This window comes from Mytilus edulis, chromosome 8, assembly GCF_963676685.1.
Source record: "Mytilus edulis chromosome 8, xbMytEdul2.2, whole genome shotgun sequence".
NCBI lineage: Eukaryota > Metazoa > Mollusca > Bivalvia > Mytilida > Mytilidae > Mytilus > Mytilus edulis.
This window is the reverse complement of record NC_092351.1, coordinates 65,895,831-65,915,844: the sequence shown is the minus strand read 5'-3', so window position 1 is coordinate 65,915,844 and position 20,014 is coordinate 65,895,831. Positions and strand designations below refer to the sequence as shown.

The 20,014-nt window shown below is 30.6% G+C and overlaps 2 protein-coding genes across 7 annotated transcripts in view; one reads left to right on the top strand and one right to left on the bottom strand.

Moving 5' to 3' along the window:
• On the bottom strand, positions 1-19,391 carry LOC139486101 (5-hydroxyisourate hydrolase-like). Of its 5 annotated transcripts, XM_071270807.1 has the most exons (5): positions 16,944-17,185; positions 15,328-15,375; positions 2,729-2,865; positions 2,088-2,220; positions 1-630 (listed from the first exon to the last, which is right to left on the bottom strand). In XM_071270807.1, the coding sequence occupies exons 1-5, from the start codon at positions 16,995-16,997 to the stop codon at positions 541-543; spliced, it is 462 nt and encodes a 153-aa protein (XP_071126908.1). In that variant the 5' UTR covers positions 16,998-17,185; the 3' UTR covers positions 1-540. The 5 variants fall into 5 exon arrangements, with proteins under 5 accessions (XP_071126908.1, XP_071126910.1, XP_071126912.1 ...); XM_071270809.1 differs by lacking the exons at positions 15,328-15,375; positions 16,944-17,185 and adding an exon at positions 19,275-19,391; XM_071270811.1 differs by lacking the exons at positions 15,328-15,375; positions 16,944-17,185 and adding an exon at positions 18,722-18,775.
• The window catches only part of LOC139486100 (kelch-like protein 3), a 28,626-nt gene continuing 14,915 nt past the window's right edge, over positions 6,304-20,014 (top strand). For both annotated transcript variants that reach the window (XM_071270806.1, XM_071270805.1), the window contains exons 1-3: positions 6,304-6,478; positions 10,671-10,863; positions 15,053-15,392. The gene's annotated coding sequence lies outside the window, so the exon portion shown is untranslated. The remainder of the gene's footprint in view (positions 6,479-10,670; positions 10,864-15,052; positions 15,393-20,014) is intronic.

Below are 20,014 nucleotides of genomic sequence, written 5' to 3'. Positions count from 1 at the left end.
TAGAATAATAATTTTTAATAAGTTTGCATATAAATTATATTTTCAAAGATAAAGATATTCCCAAAGGAAAATATAAAGAACTAGACAACAACAAATTCTAAAATATATATAATGCTCATAACATTCAAAACCTGCTCAAGCAAAATTGAGCCTAGATAGCTTTAGATAATTTTTGGGCTTTGTTTACATATGCGGGTGTATAATCTTTTGCATTTGATATCATTGGGCCTTCAAAAGCTCTCCATACATTTACACACAGAGTTGTAAACAATATGAAGACCTTAGTACATTTCTGTAAAAAAAAAATCCACATTATCATGATTATGCAATGAACACAGAAATCTTGAATATATAGGGTTTATGATGAGTAAGCCAACATCATCAATTCAAATTTCCCGCAAGGAATTGAAACCTAAATATCTTTAAAAATTACACATTTTTATCATCTTAGAATTTATCAACATGTATGACTGGTTTCCAGTTCATTCTCTTAATCTTCTAGCTTCATTGATTGTCTAGATATAACATATTTGTGTATCATTAGCTCCCTCTGTATGTAGAATATCCATAAGGACTTAGTAACAGTGGAACATGATAATGCTGCTTCTCATCTTCTATCTGGAAAACAACCTGCAATAAAATAGTACTATAAGACTAGTATTGAGAGTTATGTATAACATAAATTTCACTAATTAGATTTTATATTACTGTATATTGTAAATCAACTTATTTTTTAAGACATTTTCAGGAATTTTGGTTTTCAATGCTCTTCAACTTCGTACTTTATTTGTCCTTTAACACTTTTTTGGATTCAAGCGTCACTGATGAGTCTTTTGTAGATGAAACGCGTGTCTGGCGTATATACAAAATTTAGTCCTGGTATTACTCGATTTATTTCACTTGACTGGGCGGAGTTTAACCGGTTCGCTCACAATAAACCAGTCCATCTATAGATAGGTGTTTTAGGATAAACTCATCAATGAAGTGTCCAGTCATTGTTTTGTAAATTCCTTTGGTGACACTGATAGGTGATTAGAAATCAGTAATAATTATAACGGCAATCATCATTATCACACACATCTTCAAATAGACTGTCCTTATGCAAATTAAAACGTAAGCTCCGTCCGATCAGTTGAATTAACATTGGTAATATCTATGATGAGTTTATTTCTATCTGACTTGCTTCAATTCATTTTTCTATTTTTCTATTTCATTATGCATTCATGATATACATGATATAAGAGACCCACGTTTGACAAATTTGCATTACTGATATTGTTTATTCCTCAAAAATTAGTTGGTTTACAGTATTCATGGAATATTTACATTTTCTGTTTCACAGACAGATAAAATAAAATAGTCATTAGATTTTGTTTTAACCATAAGAATATTATGTACAAGGGGGAAAAGTGAAAAGATAATTGAATTGAAATTTTTCTCAGTTTCAGAAATAGAAAACTCAAACTCAAACAATACAAAATGAAGAAAAGAACCTTTTTCAGCACTTTCACATATCCCACACACCCATATTATTACTGGGTAAATAAAATATCACCAAATCCTTAAATCAATGACATAAAACTAAATTCAACTGATGAACATTTCATGTGGATATGCACTTATACATATATCCTGCTGCAGTAGTATATTTGGGCTAAATTTCTAAGTCCAAAGGAGCATAACTCACAGAAAAAAAATTATTCATAACTTCCTATTGATGTGGACATCTAGATAGTATGTCCTGATTTTGTACAAAGTTTCATGAAGTTTTGCTGTGGTTTCAAATGAGTTGTGATGACAAGAATATGACAGATAGACAAGACCAATTGACAGACTTAAGGACAGACAGACAGAATGTCCCAAACAAATTGGTTAATGCTGAAATGCTAGTTAGTTGGGCTGTTTTCTGTTTTCTGGTAGGGTTGTCTTTTTGACACTTTACCCATTTCCATTTTAAAGTTCAGTACATGTTCTGTTTTGGACACTCCAAATACAGTGTGGACAAATAGAAAGCCATATTTACAATAATCTCCTCTGTCATGAATGGTGCACAAAAAATAACTTTTCTTCACTTTCAAAAACCTCACCTCTACATATGGATAGAATCCCTTTAAATTGTTCTTTTTGAAGTAGGCTCCTGTGTCAAAGTAAAGTTTATATACAGCTGGGCGGAATGTAGACTGTGTAAGAAATCCTCCTCTACCATCTATGCTCGTTGTCCTGTAAATGGAGGACATATTCTTATTAGAATTTAAAATCAAATTAGAAAATCCTGCAGTAACTTCAAATGAACATGAGGGATGCATATGCAGTCAGGAGTACTACTTGAAGAAGTAAACAAAATATACTAAAAATTATAAGTTAATTATAATGTTTGAATAATCTCCCCTTAATTTTTCTCAAAAAACTTACTTGTATACATAAGTAAAAAAAATTAACAATCCCACAAAATTCCCAAGTTTTAAAAAATAATCAAGTTTTGAGATGTGAAATCATACCTTTAACAATTTTTTTCAGGTTAGAGCATAATTTGGAAAAGCTTAGAAAAAAAAAATGGGAATGAGCCCATGAGCCGAAGATCCAGATGATGCATATAACATTATAAAGGGACATGATTCAAGTGACAGTACCCAAATTTATACTCATTTAAACATATATTATTTCTCCTTTTATTAGTTTAATTACATGTACTATATAAACATTAGAAGTTCTGAACAATGGTGTTTACCCTGTTTCTAATTGTTTCCAGTCTCCATTTTGTTCCTGAATAGACAAAACCATTGGTACAGTTCCAGCTGGCTTCCCCCTAGCTGTGTCTAGAATGTGGGTGGTTAAAGGGGGTTGAACCCCACCTGACATCGTAACCTGTAAAAGAAAACAAAATGTGCAGTGTTTGAATAATTGTTGTTCGTTTAATGTCAGGTGGTAAATTTTACATGCATATTCAGAACATAAAGTATATATAGTAGGAAATTTAAGGCTCTGCAAAGTGTGTCTATCATGAACTTTAAGCAGTAGGAAATGTAGATTGCCACCAGAAAATGTATATTGCTTATAAGGAACAGAAGTTTGCTTTCCAAAAGGTCAACTATAGACAGAGTGCTGCCGCCAATTTTAAACAACATTTCACAAAGGCCTATATGAATGGTAGCTTTTAATCACTCATGACATTAAGGAATAATACTTACACATGTACCTAAAATCTTTATTAAGTTGTACAGGGAAATAATATTGAGATAGAGTTATGCTTAGTGTTAAATATTGACTTATATTTTAATAATGCCTGCCCAAGTTAATATGAGCTGGACATGTTAGAGCATGACACGAAGAAATTATTTCTTAATGTTTTTGTTTACAGAATCATTAACTCTCCTGTAATTGTATTGTATGTCCTTAAACCATATATGGATAAAAGTTCTTGCCAAATGATGTGAACAGTAATTTTTGGTGCACGACGATAAAATGTACACTTTCTTTAAGACATGATTGATGATTAATTTTTAAATGTTAAGCATGTATGATTACTGATAATTGGAATCTTTACACAGATAAATTGGGTTTTATTGTTGTGTGTTTTATTTGCATATTTTTACAGAAATACTTTCCTATAATCATTTTTAATGCTCTTATTTATCATGCATCTGAATTTTGCCATATTGTGATCATTTAAATTATTTCATAGTAAATATATATCTTTTTGAATTAAAAAATATTTTTTAAGTGACTAATGTCTCATTTTGAGAGATTATTAGGCCTAAATTAAAATATTGTTCGTTTGCCCTTTTCTGACCCTATGTTTTGAAACAGGGTAGGTAGGTAGGTAAAATATTTTATTTTTTTTCCCAAAAAAATAACTTGGCTCGGTATATTATTTGTCATGGGTAGGCAGGTAGGTATAATATTTTATTTTATAGATACAAACTCTGCATAATGTCATTTGTGTCCGTTTTGTTTTTGCAAATAAGTTTTCAGGGACTATTAGTTTTAAAAAAAATATCACGTAGAATGTGAAGCTAATTCATATGCACAGTACTATTTTGTTTTCAAAATATCAAAATATAGTGCTGTGCCGCATATCTTCAACGTTTATATGCCTGGAACTTTGAAGAGTTTGAACTTGCACTTATATTCTGTACTACGTACCTTGTATGTTCACTTAAGATTTTCTGTAAAAGATAACTTTGTACTGATTAGATCTATGTCCGGGCAGACATACATTACTAGTAGAAAAAGTCCCTAGAGTGTTAAAAACATCGTGTGTGTCTTTGTTTCCAATTAAAATGCTACAAGACTTAAAACTCTGAAAATTGTCACGTATTTTACATCGCCTTTATAAATGATCTGTATGGACAACTTGGCGATTTTACTGCCAGATATTCTCCACCTTACAGGGTTTTGTCACTTGATTCATGTCAGATATAAATAATATAGCGGCATCGTTAACATAATCATCCTGATCTGCGGATCACAAAAGGCCATCCCTACATAGAATAAAACGTCCGTTTACAAATTAGTTTGTACACACGTTGATAATTTTGTATCAAACCAACTTATTTGTAAATGAACCCTGCTCTTATAAAGGTACAGAGTAGCGTACGTGATTTCAGTAAGCGTTCACATGCTGAACATCGATTTCAAACAAATGCTTTGAAACTTCAAATGCAAGTGTTAATGTCAAACGCTCAGGTGATACCAAACGGACTGGACCTTATACGTTAAAGATAAAACCCGAGAATTCCGGATAAAATTGTTTTGAGCGGGAAATACAAATATAAGATTTTTGGTAGGAACGAAAAAATAAATTAAAATAAAATCTTGCTGGTAAATACAAATAAAAGATTTTCAGGCGCAGCGAATTTATAGGGTCGGTCGGTAAAGGGCAAACAATCAATATTTTAATTTAAGCCTTAACAAGTTTAAATAGCATATTTTTGTATATATTTTGGTTTTTAGGATCAGTATCTCATAATAATACAATATGATCATATGATACAACCTATTATGTCTGCATGTTTTTGTTCACACATCATTGTCAATATAATTGAATTTGATGTGACTGTCATACAAGGGAGAGGTTTAGCTAGCTATAAACCAAGGTTTATTCCACTGTAGTTTCTACATGAGAAAATACCTGTACCAAATCAGGAATATGACAGTTGTTTAATATCCATTTGTTTGATGTGTTTGAGCTTTAGATTTTGCCATTTGATTAGGGACTTTTCATTTGAGTTCAGTATTTTTTGTGATTTTACTTTTTGAAACAATGAAAAAAAATATTTACAACCAAACGCTTACCAAAACTATTTATTATGCAACACAACACCAATAAAAAGGTGTGAACTTGAAGGGTGCCAACAGACCTAGGATGCGAAAGTGAAAGGGGGCAAACGAGGACAGGCTCTCACATGTTTTTGGGCGAATGGACCTGGATTGGTTTGACACCTGATGGTGAAAGGCATTCCTACCCTATATTATGGGTACCTTAATTAACAAATAAAATGTGTGTGTGTTTGACAATTTTTTTATGTTTTTGATTTATTAGATAGCCATTAGTCCAAATAATAATGACGTCTGGCAAGGCTATTTTAATTTTTTTTCTGGGACGCCTTCCTACGACTAGTCCAAATAATTATGACGTCTGGCAAGGATATTTTAATTTTTTTCTGGGACGCCTTCCTACGTACTACTAACTAGATAGCCATTAATAGACGTATTTACACTTGTATGCAAATTTGTCCGCCATTACGTAAAATCACACAGGTTCCCGTAATCTTTGACATCATAATTTAAAATATATGACGTCACAATTTAAAAGTGATTGTTGCATGACGTCAAAAGGTGATTCGGAGTAGATCTAAGGTCATTCGGAGGCAAGATTCAGCTAAATACCAAAAGTGTTAATACGTTTATAGTAAACCCAGCAGAAATATAAGATAGGTCGATTATTAACCCATTTTTCTGATTTTTTCCTAAAGTTTAATATATAAAGCAGAATAATACATACTTTAATTACATTCCGTTTCTACAAATACAATGTAACTTTGTCATAAAGGGAGATAATTTGACCAGTTCGGCAAGTGTTTTTCGTGTTTTGTAGCAACTTAATCAAAATGTAAACTACTTGAGAGCATCAGTTACAATCTGTTTTCAAATAATGATATTCTACTCATTTGTTTACCTGTTGGCAGTGCTTACTTTTGCTGGGCGAAGGAATAATGTGATTTTTTAACACATCCAGTCTGTCAACATTCGAAGTCATACCGTCGTTAGAAAAGTCTAGAGATAACTCGAATGCATGTTTCCCGCCATCATATCATAACATTTCCACGATTTTGATTTCTACATGTTGTAACAGTAAAAGATTAGATATTTACAACTATACATGATACAACCTGAATATGTATAAAATAGTTAACACTTGATATAAAGCAAACACACAACTTCAACTGCTTGACGTATTTGGATTTTCTGGGCTCAGGTAAAATACCATGGAATCTCTTGTTAAACTTTTCAATATTGTCTTTAATGAAGGTATCTTCCCAAAAATATGGAATGAGAGTCTTCTTGTCCCACTTCACAAAAAGGGTAGTAAGGCCGACCCTGGAAATTACCGAGGGATTTCTATCAGTTCGAACCTTGGAAAAGTGTTTAACAAGATTATACATGCCAGATTATTAAAATTTACACAATGCAACAATTTGATAAGCAAAAACCAAATTGGTTTTATGGAACATAATCGAACAGCTGATCATATTTTTTCATTGAAATCAATTATTGAACAATACAAGACTAAACATAAGAAAGTTTATGCTGCATTTATTGATTTAAAAAAAGCCTTTGATACGGTATGGAGAATTGGATTATTCCATATACTATTAACACATGGAATTCCAAAGAAAATTTTTAACATAGTTTTTTCAATGTATTCCAAAACAAAGAATAGAATAAAATTTAATGATGGTTTAAGTACATCTTTCATATCTGAAAGAGGTGTTAAACAAGGCGATGTTCTAAGCCCTTTACTATTTAATATTTTTATTAATAATATTGTTGAAAATTTAAAAAACAATAGCACAGACCCTGTGCTAATTGGTGATGATAAGATTCATTGTTTGTTATATGCCGATGACTTGGTACTATTGTCAAGTAGTCCAGAAGGACTACAATGTAGTCTAGACACTCTAGCTCAGTTCTGTACAGATTGGAAGCTGGAAGTAAATTCTACAAAATCAAAAGTCCTAATATTCAATTCTAACGGCAAATCATTTCAAAACTTTTTTACTATCAACAAATATTATATTGAGACAGTTGATAAATATTGTTACCTTGGGATAACTTTAAAATACAATGGCAAATTTAACCTGGCCTCCAATTTATTGATGGAAAAGGCTAGAAAAGCTCTATTTAAAATAAAGAAATCTCTTAGTCTCAACAATTCATGTAGACTTTTAGAAAAACTTTTTGATACAATGGTACTTCCAATTTTATTATATGGAAGTGAAGTTTGGGGTATTGAATCAATTCAAAAAAATAATGAGAATGAACCATATGAAAAGTTTCATATAAAATTTATAAAAGAAATTCTGGGGGTTCACTGTAAAACTTCCAACCATGCATGTCGCAGTGAGCTTGGTAGACTCCCCTTAAAAGCTAAAATTTTGTTGTCTTCCATGAAATTTTTAGATCATTTAATCTCATCTAACAAAATCTTAGCTCATGACATATTTATTCAAACAAGAGAAAACAACCTATGGACAAGTAATATGAAGAAATGTATCCATAATCTGGGTTTCTCATATTTAACATCTTTTGATGTAACTATTACACCTATGCTTGCTCAAATAAAACAACGAATTCATGACCAAATTTTACAAGAACAGAATTCATATATTACTGAATCATCAAAACTATCATTTTTTCGACATTTTTGTTTTTCAAATAAACGTGCACACTATGTTGACCAATTGAATATGTTGAAAGATAGGGCCCCTTTGGCAAAACTAAGGCTAAGTGCACACAATCTTGAAATTGAAAGAGGTAGATACATGCAAGTTAACAGAGAAGAAAGGTTGTGCAAATTATGTCATAATAAAAATATAGAAGACGAAAAACATTTTATCTTGCACTGCACAAAATATGAATCACAAAGAAATGTTCTTATATCAAAATTGTCCTATTTTAAAAATTATGACAAACAATCTAAAACTGAGGATGAATATATTAAACTACTACTTAATAACAAGTGTAGAAAAACACTTAGATTAATATCATCTTTTATTAATCATTCATTTGAATCAAGGAAAAATTTCCTTATAAATGAGTAATATGAACAATTTGAAGCTATAACATACAATATACTTATGTCAGTAGTCTATTCTTACAAATTAACCTATATATATTGATATTTATAACTGCACATTTCATTGTTCGAAATGTGCCCAATGATATGCTATGTAGTATTTATTGTTTAATTGCTGCATCATTACTATTAGTATACTAGTTGTATGGGCCGTTGCCAATTATTGTAATTGAGTTTGTGCCAATAAAATATTTGTATTTGTATTTGTATTAATAAACTGCCAAAGGGTGGGAGTGCCCTATTTATATTTTATTTTATACCTGCCCTGGGAACAGTATATCTATATATCATTCTAAAACTAAATCAACTTTGAATTGTTGACCTATACCCATGCACATGATAAATGAATATTTCATAATAAGAAAATTCACAAGGAAACTTTTAAAAGTGTTTGAAGTGGGTCTCATTGGGGTCTAAGCGTGACGCGGGATTGCCGGTTTTTTGTAAGCGTGAAACGTGAAAGTCAAATTATTGTGTCCTGAAAACGGGAAATGAGGTCTAGGGGGACCTGGGAAATGATAAAAAAAAAATTAGAATTGCTTACGTACATAGTATAAGCGGGATACGGGAATCTGATACAACAGTAAGTGGGATCCGGGATCGGAACCCCCCAATGAGACCCCCTGTTTAAGTCGCAACTCACTTACTTACTGAGCGACTGCAGGCTATATCCTAACGTCAACATATAACAGAACTTGGAAAATTTTTAAAATCTGTCTTTGAAGGAAACATCAAAATCACTTAAACAAGTGAATACTGAAATAAATGATAACAAAAACACCTGCAATTACCCCCAGTTTTGGTGGGGTTTGTGTTGCTTATTCTTTCGTTTTGTTTACTATAATTTGTCTGTTTGTCTTTTTCTTTTTTAGCCATGGTGTTGTCAGTTTATTTTCCATCTATGAGTTTGAATGTCCCTCTGGTATCTTCAATGTTAGTTGAAGTCATACAGTATAGAGATTAAAGCATTAAAAGTTATTTTTTTGGAGAGGGTCTTGTACAGCTACAAAATGTATTAACTATGTTAACAGAGGGTATGATACATGTAGTTATAAATGTGTACTAGCTTTAACTACAAGAAACACTTGTTATATGAGTGATTTAGTTGAGAGGTCTAGAAAAGCTATTGCATTAACACGATAAAGAGGATCATAGGAATCACTAACATAGATATAAACTGCCTAATATTTGTGACAGGGTAGACAACATCATAATTTGTATCTTATTTAATTTACGAATAGATGGGGTTATACAGGTTGGGAACAAACCCCCTGTATGGTGATTATACCTCTATAGAGGGATAATCCTTCTTTAGAGGGACAAAATTATCCCTCTATAGAGGGGTATTTTTGTTTGCACTGGATTTAAAGCAAATTAGGGCAGAATGGCATTTTCTAGTTATATTGGCTATAATCTCTAGCATTATATGCATCAACATATGCACTTTACTAAACATTGGGATAACCAGTTTTCTGCTACAGTGACAAAACTTGCAATCTATTGTAAACCTATCTAAACACCTGATCAACAACAAAAGGTATAGTTGACCTTTAAATTTCATGTTAAATCTAACAATAGAAATTCTGTTCAGTGAGGCATAAGTGAGTAGAATTTACCTGATCATCACAGCTTTCAATCATGGTGAACAATAGATTTTATATTTAGTCAGATAAGCATCAAACTGGGCATGTGCATATTAAATTAAGTACGTCAATTGGTGCATCAACTGTTCCTGGTTACTGCCATAATAAGTAGAGAATGCCATTCTGCCCTATTTTGATTTAAATCCAGTCTAAACAAAAATACCCCTCTATAGACATGATAGAGGGATAATTTTACCCCTCTATAGAAGGATTATCCCTCTATACAGGTATAATCACCATATAGAGGGTTTGTTCCCAACCTGTTATAGTTTCATAAATATAAAACTATTATAAACATGATAAATAATATAAATTTTAATATTAAATTAAAAAAAATCTATTGAACTTAATTGAAATTAATCATGATGCATGTACCAAAATATCTTTTTAAAGCCATTTGGCTTGGAAATTAAAGTGTCTGGTCTTTTAGGAAAATTTTGATACAAGTGTGATAATGTAATATTGTACCCTGATTATTTTTAGGAATAGTTGTAGTGCACCTCAATTGTTTATGTTTATACAAATAGAAATAATGTTGAGTTGATATGATTTTGTGTTTTGATTCACCCTTGGAACATGTTCATGATGTTTGAATGGGTGATTTAACTGTCTGATACATCCTATAAAAATCCATTATTTATATTTACATGGCATTGCATGTTTTCCAGGTGCAAATACAATGAAAACAGTGCAGATGAGAATGTTAAAGCAATGTTTGAGAAAGTCCCTTAGTGTAGCATCTACTGATATGATTGGCTGAGATGAGAGATCCAATTTCAAAACAACAACATCACCATGTGACTTACTGCGTGCTCAGAAATCAGCTGTGGAATTTCTTTGTTTATCAACTATCTTTTCAAGGTAAGTTTTTTCTATTGAACTTTGAAATCATCAGTTTAAATAACTAAATTATACCATATATTTTCATATTTTATATAAAAAAATTCTTTGTTTTAATAAATTCAAGTACTTCCAGTTTGATCCAAGTTTGAACACTTCAGATTGTTGAAGAAATGAAGGCAATTATGTTTGAACATCCGAAGTTATAACAGGTTCAGTCTGGTAAATTTTCATTATTTTTAGAAAAAAACATTTTTTTTATTCAGCAAGTTTTTTCATTGTATTTAAAAAAAATAAATCTATAAAAGATCTATGCAGTAAAGATAATAAATTAATAAAATGAATGATGTTTGTGGTAATTAATATTGGACTGCATGCCTTTATTATATCATTGCTAATTAACCTAATTTTAAATAGCATAGCAGAAAAAATATAATTGTTAGTTCTAATTAGAATTGATATGTTTAGTTAAATGTAAACAAAGAAACTTTGGCAACTTGTTAGATTTTGAGGAATTTTCTTCCAGTGTTTTAATTAAACTGGATGTGACTCATAGTCATAACTGTTTATCTGAGGTGGGTAAGTGTAACAGGGTTCCAGTCTGGCAAATTATTCAAAGGATAATGATCTATTCTTTCTTTACTTCAGGTATATAAAAAACATGTGGTATAATTGCGAATGAGACAACTCTACTCATCTGGTCACTGTACAGCCTTCAACAATGAGGGGAGATTGGACGGGTCATGATCCCGAAATCTGGGGCTTAAAAACATTAAATCCTGATATCTCGAAATTAGAAAAAAGAATTCCTAGATCCTGAAAGCATCAATCCTAAAATCCAGAGCTTACAATCACCCATTCCCGGTATCCTGATAAAGGTCCACCCCCAACAATGAGTGAAGCCCATTCTGTTTAGTCAGCTTTAAAAGACCCCGAAATAACAAATGTGAAACAATTTGAACGAGAAAAATAACTGACCTGGGATAGGCATATACATACAGATCCCAACCCTTCCCCTAACCTGACATGATTCCAGAATAAAATGTATGTTAGGCATGTTAGGAGGGATAATGTTTTGCAAGACCACCAATAATATGAGTTAAGTAAAACAACTGAATCTTTAAAAGTTGTAACTTCACTATCCAAAAATGTATTTAATATTGTTGGTATACAAATGTAAGATGTCTTTAAGTGCACCCAACATTCATTTCAACTTCTTTCTAAAAAGCCCTCACATGATTTCAATTTTTGGTAAATTTTATTTGTAGAGAATCCTAAATCCTGGCAAGTTTTATTCTCTCAATTGCTCTGCCTTTATCATTTTTGGCATCACATAATATTCGATTACTAATATCTCACACTGTTAAGGTGGTATCAAACACCTGGACTTAAATTGATTTTGCTTGTATAATTTTCATACCACATTGAATCAAATATAAGTTTTCTTTTCATAATAGTTCCTCATTTATTGCAATGATACAACCTTTCACATCTTACTTTACACTTTAGAGCATATGTTTTTCACATTATTTTTAAAGGAATTATACTCTTGCCTGATCCTTGGTGTTTTGTAAATTGTAAATTCAGAAATTATTGTGTGCATTATTGTGAGTTTAGAAGAATGGAGATAATTGTCAGACTTATTATTGGTATTCAAAGAAAAGCTGAATACAGAATAAAAATCTTTATCTTGCAATGGGAAACAACTCGTATTGGTAGGAATTGAAGATCAATGAAATTATATAATGCTAAAAATAAATATACTGTTGTGCTTTCTGTCCCCCTATCATCATAAGATTTATAACATATAAATATGGGATCGATCTGATCAATTTTTTTAAGGACAATTATAAGCCAGTTTCATAATAAATAACTAACTCAAAACATTTTTCATGTCATATAGATGTGACCTTTTTATTTTAGAATATTTATAGGTGAGTAAATTAATACATATTTTAGGGTATATAATAATACATGTATTAATTTCAGAGTAGGAGCTGGAGCATTTGTTTTAAATGTTTTAATGTTATTGATTGTCAGGAAGTAAGATATTAACAATCTAAATCAAAGTACAAATGTTAAGATAAGAAAAATTAAATAAACTTCTTGAATGCCTGAACACCAGCAAATAGAGATCCTAGATTATCTGTTAATGTAAATTAGATCGACTGAAAATCTAAAAATAAATCCTCCCTCAACTTATATTTAACTAACTGATGTAAACAAACTGTATAACATTGTATTTTAGGAAGTTTAATAAGACTTCAACCTCCATGTTAATCTAGACAATTAGCCACACTGGCATTTGTTTATCTTTACTATGCAGTTCATATCCATAAAATAAGATATGGTATAAATGCTAAAGAAACAGCAACCCAGCATTGAGATAATAAAACAAAATTTAACAAACATCAAAAGGTAGAATTGCAGTTTTCAGCAACTGTTGCAGACTAAGAACGCCAAATTTTTCAGCTGTATATCACAATTAAGACAAATTGAAAATAATCCCAGAATAGACTCTCAGACATGAATAACACCAAATTCCTTAAATCACTATTAAGACAAATTGTGAATAATATCAACAGAGATTTTTTTCACAACAAATTCTTTAAAAGGCAGTTCTGAGTTATAAATAGTAACCACTGAATATATACTTCTGACAAAAGTTGGTCCCATTTAAGGAGCAGGAACAACTTTAACTCTTTAGATCATCTCAGTTAACCTTTAGAATATAGGTTGCAGGGTTTAATCTTTAAATGTTTGTGTGGATCTAGGGTTCAAGACAGGGGCTAGAACATGTTAAATGACAATTAATTTAAACAAAGAAAAGAAAAGAAATCAATAAAGGTACAGGAAATGAACATTTTTAAAGTCTGAGTAATAATATTAAACATGTTAAACACATTTTAAAGCATGTTACAATATTTTTTACTTAAGGTGGTACATAATACGACAGGGAGATAACTCTGTAAAAATCATGATCTGTTAGGAAATAATAAGTTCTGAATGATCAAAATTAGTGTTAGATACAATAAAGATAAATTTGTGTGGTTTAAGTCTTGTGATTTTTTATATTTTTGTCAAAGTATCTTGAAGTCTAAATTAAATGTTACACAACAGCTTTGACATTTGACAGGCACATGATATTATTGTCAGGCTAGACATGATTGGGAGACCTCAACCTTCCCCTCCCCTAGATAGGAAAAAAATTCTTAAAAAAGAAAGTAAAACAATTAATATTTTTCCTGATTTTCATTGTTTTAAAACACAAAGTTATTTATGTAATGTTTATAGTCTAGGCAAATGTTTTATCTTTGAAAAATTGGCTTCAATTTGTAAAAGAAACATGTTGTCTTGTTGAGTAATTTTAAGGCTTTTGTACATTGTACAGGTGTTAGAAATTGGCATGATTCCAGTGAAATCAATGATTTTGGTTTTCATAATATCAGACTTTAACATAGAGTAAATTTGAAATCTATGAAAGAGATTTTTCTTATCTATAGTTGGATTAGAGGCTCTTGTGGAAAATCTAATAATATCTTTTGATTTCAATTGTAAGTTTAATCAAAATCCTCTGTCTGTTCGTTTGTCTGTCCGTCTGTCCCTCTTCAGGTTAAAATTTTTGGTCTAGGTAGTCTTTGATGAAGTTTAAGTCCAATCAACTTGAAACTTAGTACACATTCTCCCTTTGATACATTTTGTATATTCTTAATTTTTATATCAAATTAGAGTTTTGACCTTAATTTTACGTTCAACTGAACAAAGTTCTATGAAAACAATTTCTTGTTTGCTATATATTTGTCAATAATTTTATTTTGGATGTAACACTTCTTCTTATTGGCTGACGTTGTTTTGTTTATCAGCTCATAGACATAATTTTGTCATGTAACCATGACATCATCAATGTATTTTCATGGTTTACTTCCGGTTTAAAATGGAATTTAGAATTAAATTATTAGAAATGACACTTTAAAATAACCAGCGTAGTATTTTTACTGTCTATTTGAAATAACATAAAATATGTGGTGCACACTTAAAAACAACCCACTACCCGAGTTATTCAGACAGTGCACCACATTTTGATGTTTTTTCGAATAGACAGAAAAAATATTACAGCCATTCCTTAAATAATATATAGAGAATAAGAATGTATTTGTTAATATAAATATATACCTTGTATGAAATATTTCTGAAAAATATTTTTTTTCAGTTTATTTACAGAGCTACTGTGCAAAACAGAAGGAAAATTGGTGTAAGAACAAGATAGAAGACAACTACACAAGATAGGGGGAGATTTTGATTAACTGCGAACAACTGTTACAATTTAGAACCATTATATAACCTTTTAACTTTTGCTGCCAGTAGTTGAGGAGTATCAAAGGAAACTAACTCTTTTAAGTGGAGGTGGAGAAAAGGAGGGGCAAAGGAAAAAAGTCACATCAAGGTGTTGCCAGTAGGATAGAAGGAGAACTAAGTCTAGCCTACCTGATGATTCTGGTCTGGAGAGATGAAGAGAAATCCATTGATTAAAATCTGAATTCACAAAAAAGGTGAAGTACATTTAGGGAAATCATTTGAAAATCATTTATTAAAGACAATTAATAATAGAAATTTTTATAATTACGGCACAAAAAAAGAAGAGAAAATATGTTTTTTTTACCGTTCACATGATTAAGAAAGATATTTTAAATCTCACAATGTTTCTTTTAACTATCCGAACAGGTACTAATACTAGGTTTTAAGCCTCCTATTAATGTCAATTCACCGTTTCAGAATCTAATGCATTCTGGGTAATATTTTCAAAAGTGTACACCAAAGCGTGGTGATTGGTTTAAAACGTCCTAAACAATCGAAATTCAACCAATGGCGTAACGTTATTTTCATTTTGGGGTACGAAAAATGAAATTAACCATAGTCTTTTAGATTCTGAAACGGCCAATTGGTGTCACATTCTGTGGATTTATTTATTTTTGTGGGTATCAATTTTCGTTGATTGAGGAAAACTTGTATTTTCCTGGATATCTGTTTTTTGGTTTTCCCTATCTCTGCATAGGAAGCCAAAAGAAAATTTGTAATTCGTTGAAAATTTAAATTCGTAGTTTATCAAGAAACCCAAGAAACTTGATCATGTTGATATCCAAAAATAAAAGTGAATCCACACTACATTTAAAAGGGTATTTCAGAAATATACAGAATATACTCCAGCAAAATACCATTGCTATTTCCAATCAAAAAAAGGTTTCAAATTTGGAGAACTATATACATGTATGTGTACCATATCATGTATATAAACATACATGTTTTGATGAGATGTCAGCAATCCATCAACTATGATGGCAAGGGCTATTTTCAATTAAATGTTAATATGGTGTCAGGTCACTTTAATATGAAAGACTGCTATATTTGCAGTCATCTAATCCACCCAAATCTTATAAAAAAGGTAGAAAAGCAGGGGGAAATATAAGAAAGGGGGGGGGGGGTCTCCTCTACATGATGAAATGTAATGTAAGGCACTCAAAGTAGAAGTTGAATAACTCAGTTTTATCTTGTCTGTCATATATTGATGGTACTTTCCCTTCTCTTTAAGCTGTCAACATTTAAGTTCAGTTTGAAGTTGTTAAAGATTTGTATACCCCAATTAGGTTATTTGCAGTCCTTTTAAATGATTATCTCAAATAAGAGCACTTAACCTGTATTGAACTGTAGGTCACCTGAAGTTTATATTGAATAATATGTACATTTGTAGGTCCTGTATGAGAAATCAAGTTGAAAGGTCACAGGATGAATTTGACCATTTTGGTGGCTCTTTTGTAGACTAAAAAAACTAAAGTTCAAATTGACTAGAACTCATATACTTACTGTAATACTATTTTCCCTCAATCCTACAGATTTGGTACACCTAGTACACATGCAAATGATTGATAAAACAGTATCCATAAAAAAATTATTTTCCTATTTTCCAGGATAAATTAGAATGAATCCATATGTATATGGCATAGCACATTTTAAACCTGTTTATCCACAGTTGTTCTGTCAAAATTCAGTAGAAACAAAATTATAAGTAATATAATGCATTAAAGAAATAAGATAAAACAACTTACTGGAAGTGTACAATGGATGATAGAATGGAGGATTATATATGGTAGCATCTTCATCTGTCTCGAATTATGTAGTCCTTCAAATCAGATCTCAGTGTAGAGTTTTATAATACAGATATATACCCAACTTCAAACTGTATATCCTTACAAACTTTAAACTTTTATAACATCACAACATACTTCAATATCCAATTAAAACCTGATGGATTTTCTATGCAGAATAACATGTATCTTGTCATTTAGATTGTGTGATGATTAAATAGTGATGTATGTCTATGATTTAGTATGTAAACTTTGAGATGTTAGTAAATAAATACTGCCCATTGAGTTCAATGAGGCCTATAAAGGGTTCTTTTTTCCAATATGTAAAACTTTTTCTGTATTTGTATAGTAAAATGGTAACCTTAACACAATTTATATTTATTTTTTTTTATTTAGAAAATTTAACAATGATACTAATTATTTCCAAGTTTATTCCAGTCTGTTCATATATAATTTAGATTTGTACTTATTTGAATTTGATGATAAGTGGATCGAGAGATTAATGTCATGATCCATCATGTTCTATAAAAACTTATTTAAATTCAAAAACCTAAAGATGATTATCTGTAGCTTTGTACTTATACCTTATGTAAACAGTCATTAAATAGTTTTATGTCAGTAAATTTGTTATTAACTAAATCTGTTTCAAAATAGCTTCATGCATGCATTTCATTGATTTTTTGCATTTTGTGGAAAGCAAATATATCTTCTTAAAATCTTTATTTCAAACTGACATAAATCATTATTGCTATAAATAGGTAGAAAAACTCATCAGTTAAACTTGTTTGCAAAGTAGATATATCTTATTCAAATAAAATACCAAATTTAAAGAATTACTTCCCTTTGCTATTTTGCAAGAGTTGTCTTTCTTTGAAGCATATAAATCCTTTTTAATTTTTTTTCGATCTGTGCATCCATTCATTTGTTCATTTTGTCATCCGTCCTGCTTCACTGTTAAAGTGTTTGATCAAGGTTACCTGAAAGCTTTTGACCAAGTTGAATTCCAATCAACTTAAAACTTTAATAGTACACATGTTCCCTATAATATGATCTTTCTAATTTTTAATGCCAAATTACAGTTGTAAGTCGTGACCCCAAATTTCACCTCCTTCTGAACATAGAAAACAATAGTGCGAGTTGGGTGAGTGGGGTATCTGTGTACTATTGTCACATTCTTATTTATAAATTTCTGTTGAAAATGACTATAATAACTTCTCTGCTATTTTGATTGTAACGTTATTAACTTTCATTTTAGAGTAGAGAGGAAAACGTAATTCTAGGTACTGTTTAAGCCAAAGAGGATGTGTTTATAGTTATTAAGATACATCTCTTGTTGAAATACACCCACCATCTGCTTTCATTTATGCTATAAGGATTATGAAACTTCATTAAAAAAACACTGTAAAATTCATCAACTTATTTAGGACCCCAGCATTTTAATTTTCTGTTTCTGTTTATAATTTTTCAATTAATGATGTTGATGAGGGTTGCCTGTTGAATGTCCAGTGGCAAATATAATGCATGTTAAAAAGCGAACCTGGTTATGTAAATGAATATTTAAACCCAGCTGTACTAAACCTGCAGGCTTAAACATTTTTTAAGTGCTGGCTTATAATATTTCATCAGGTAACATCCACAGAAAGACATGTCATTTACCTAGGCTAATTAATTAATGTAAAAAGATAAATAAACATATTAAAAAAGTTTATGCAATTTACATTAAATGATTTTATACTTACATTTGATTTTATGATTTTAGATGAGTTTTTGATACAGGAGTTCCACATTGTCGTAATATATACCTGGTATATATTCTAACCAAATTAGTATCAATAAGATATTTTTTTTGCAGTGCAATGTAATTTATCTTTTTTAACTTCAATTCATTGATGATAAGTTTACAATTAGTCTTTAGTGAAATGTCAAGCCATGTAGATAAGGGAGATAGATTCTAAAGGTCTTTCAAGTTTATATGTAAAAAATCATTTTGGTCAATAATTTTTTTTGAAGATCTTTTATTTGTTATAGATTATTCATACGACCAAAATAAGCTAATAAAATATTCTCAATCAAAAGTGATAGAAGGGGTAATATGTATGGAAAAAGATGGAATTAAAAATGGACATTAAAAATAAATTTTAGATTTGCATTTTAGAAATTAATGCATAAAATATAAAAAATAGATATGCATACAGACACGACCATTCTCAATTTTACGTAAATTAAAAGTTTCAAACAAGTTACACTGTGGAACTTACTTTTAAAACTCTCTTAATCTATTGTTCAACTTACATAAGTGACAAAAGTCTTTAGCTTAATTTGGCTGAGTAGATTTCCACTTTCTGTTGCCATGGTAATATTCCAGATCTATTTTAAATGTGGAAAACACTTATTTCAAGAAAAGAATATTTTCAAAGTTGTAAAGTCCTAAAACATTTAAACTTTTATTTACAATTGCGAAAAATTTAAGAGCATTTTATTTTCTTCAAGTTAGTCATTTACAACTTAGACAGTACGTTTTATTTATTTTGTACAGAATAAGTAATTAAGATTGATTTTATCAGTAATAGAGTTGTTTGGTAGGATTTGATAAGTGGTAGGTATAAAGTTATCTCGTTAACAACAGGTGTATATTTGATGTAGGTATATTTACCTTTACAGTTACTTTCAATGGAAATGTTGATTCAAATATTATATAGATCTTGGCAGTTTACTTGACACTTAATAAAACTAGCCATAAATCTTCTTGCCAAGAGACTATGTGCAAGGTGTTGAAAAGAACAAGATTATCTTGTCCAGACATTTTAGATTGTAGTATTTCTGTTACTAAAATAAATAAACCACAGACTAATTATTTTAGAATCTAAAACAGATGTTTCAATACAAATTTGATATATGGTTAGAATAATGCATGTGGTTACATAAGCATAGAAGATCCAGGGGGTTGATTATATAGGGAATCACTGAAGTATGACTGGAGCCCCCCCCCCCCCCCCACCCCCTTTATGAAAAGTTCTGGATCTGCCACTGCA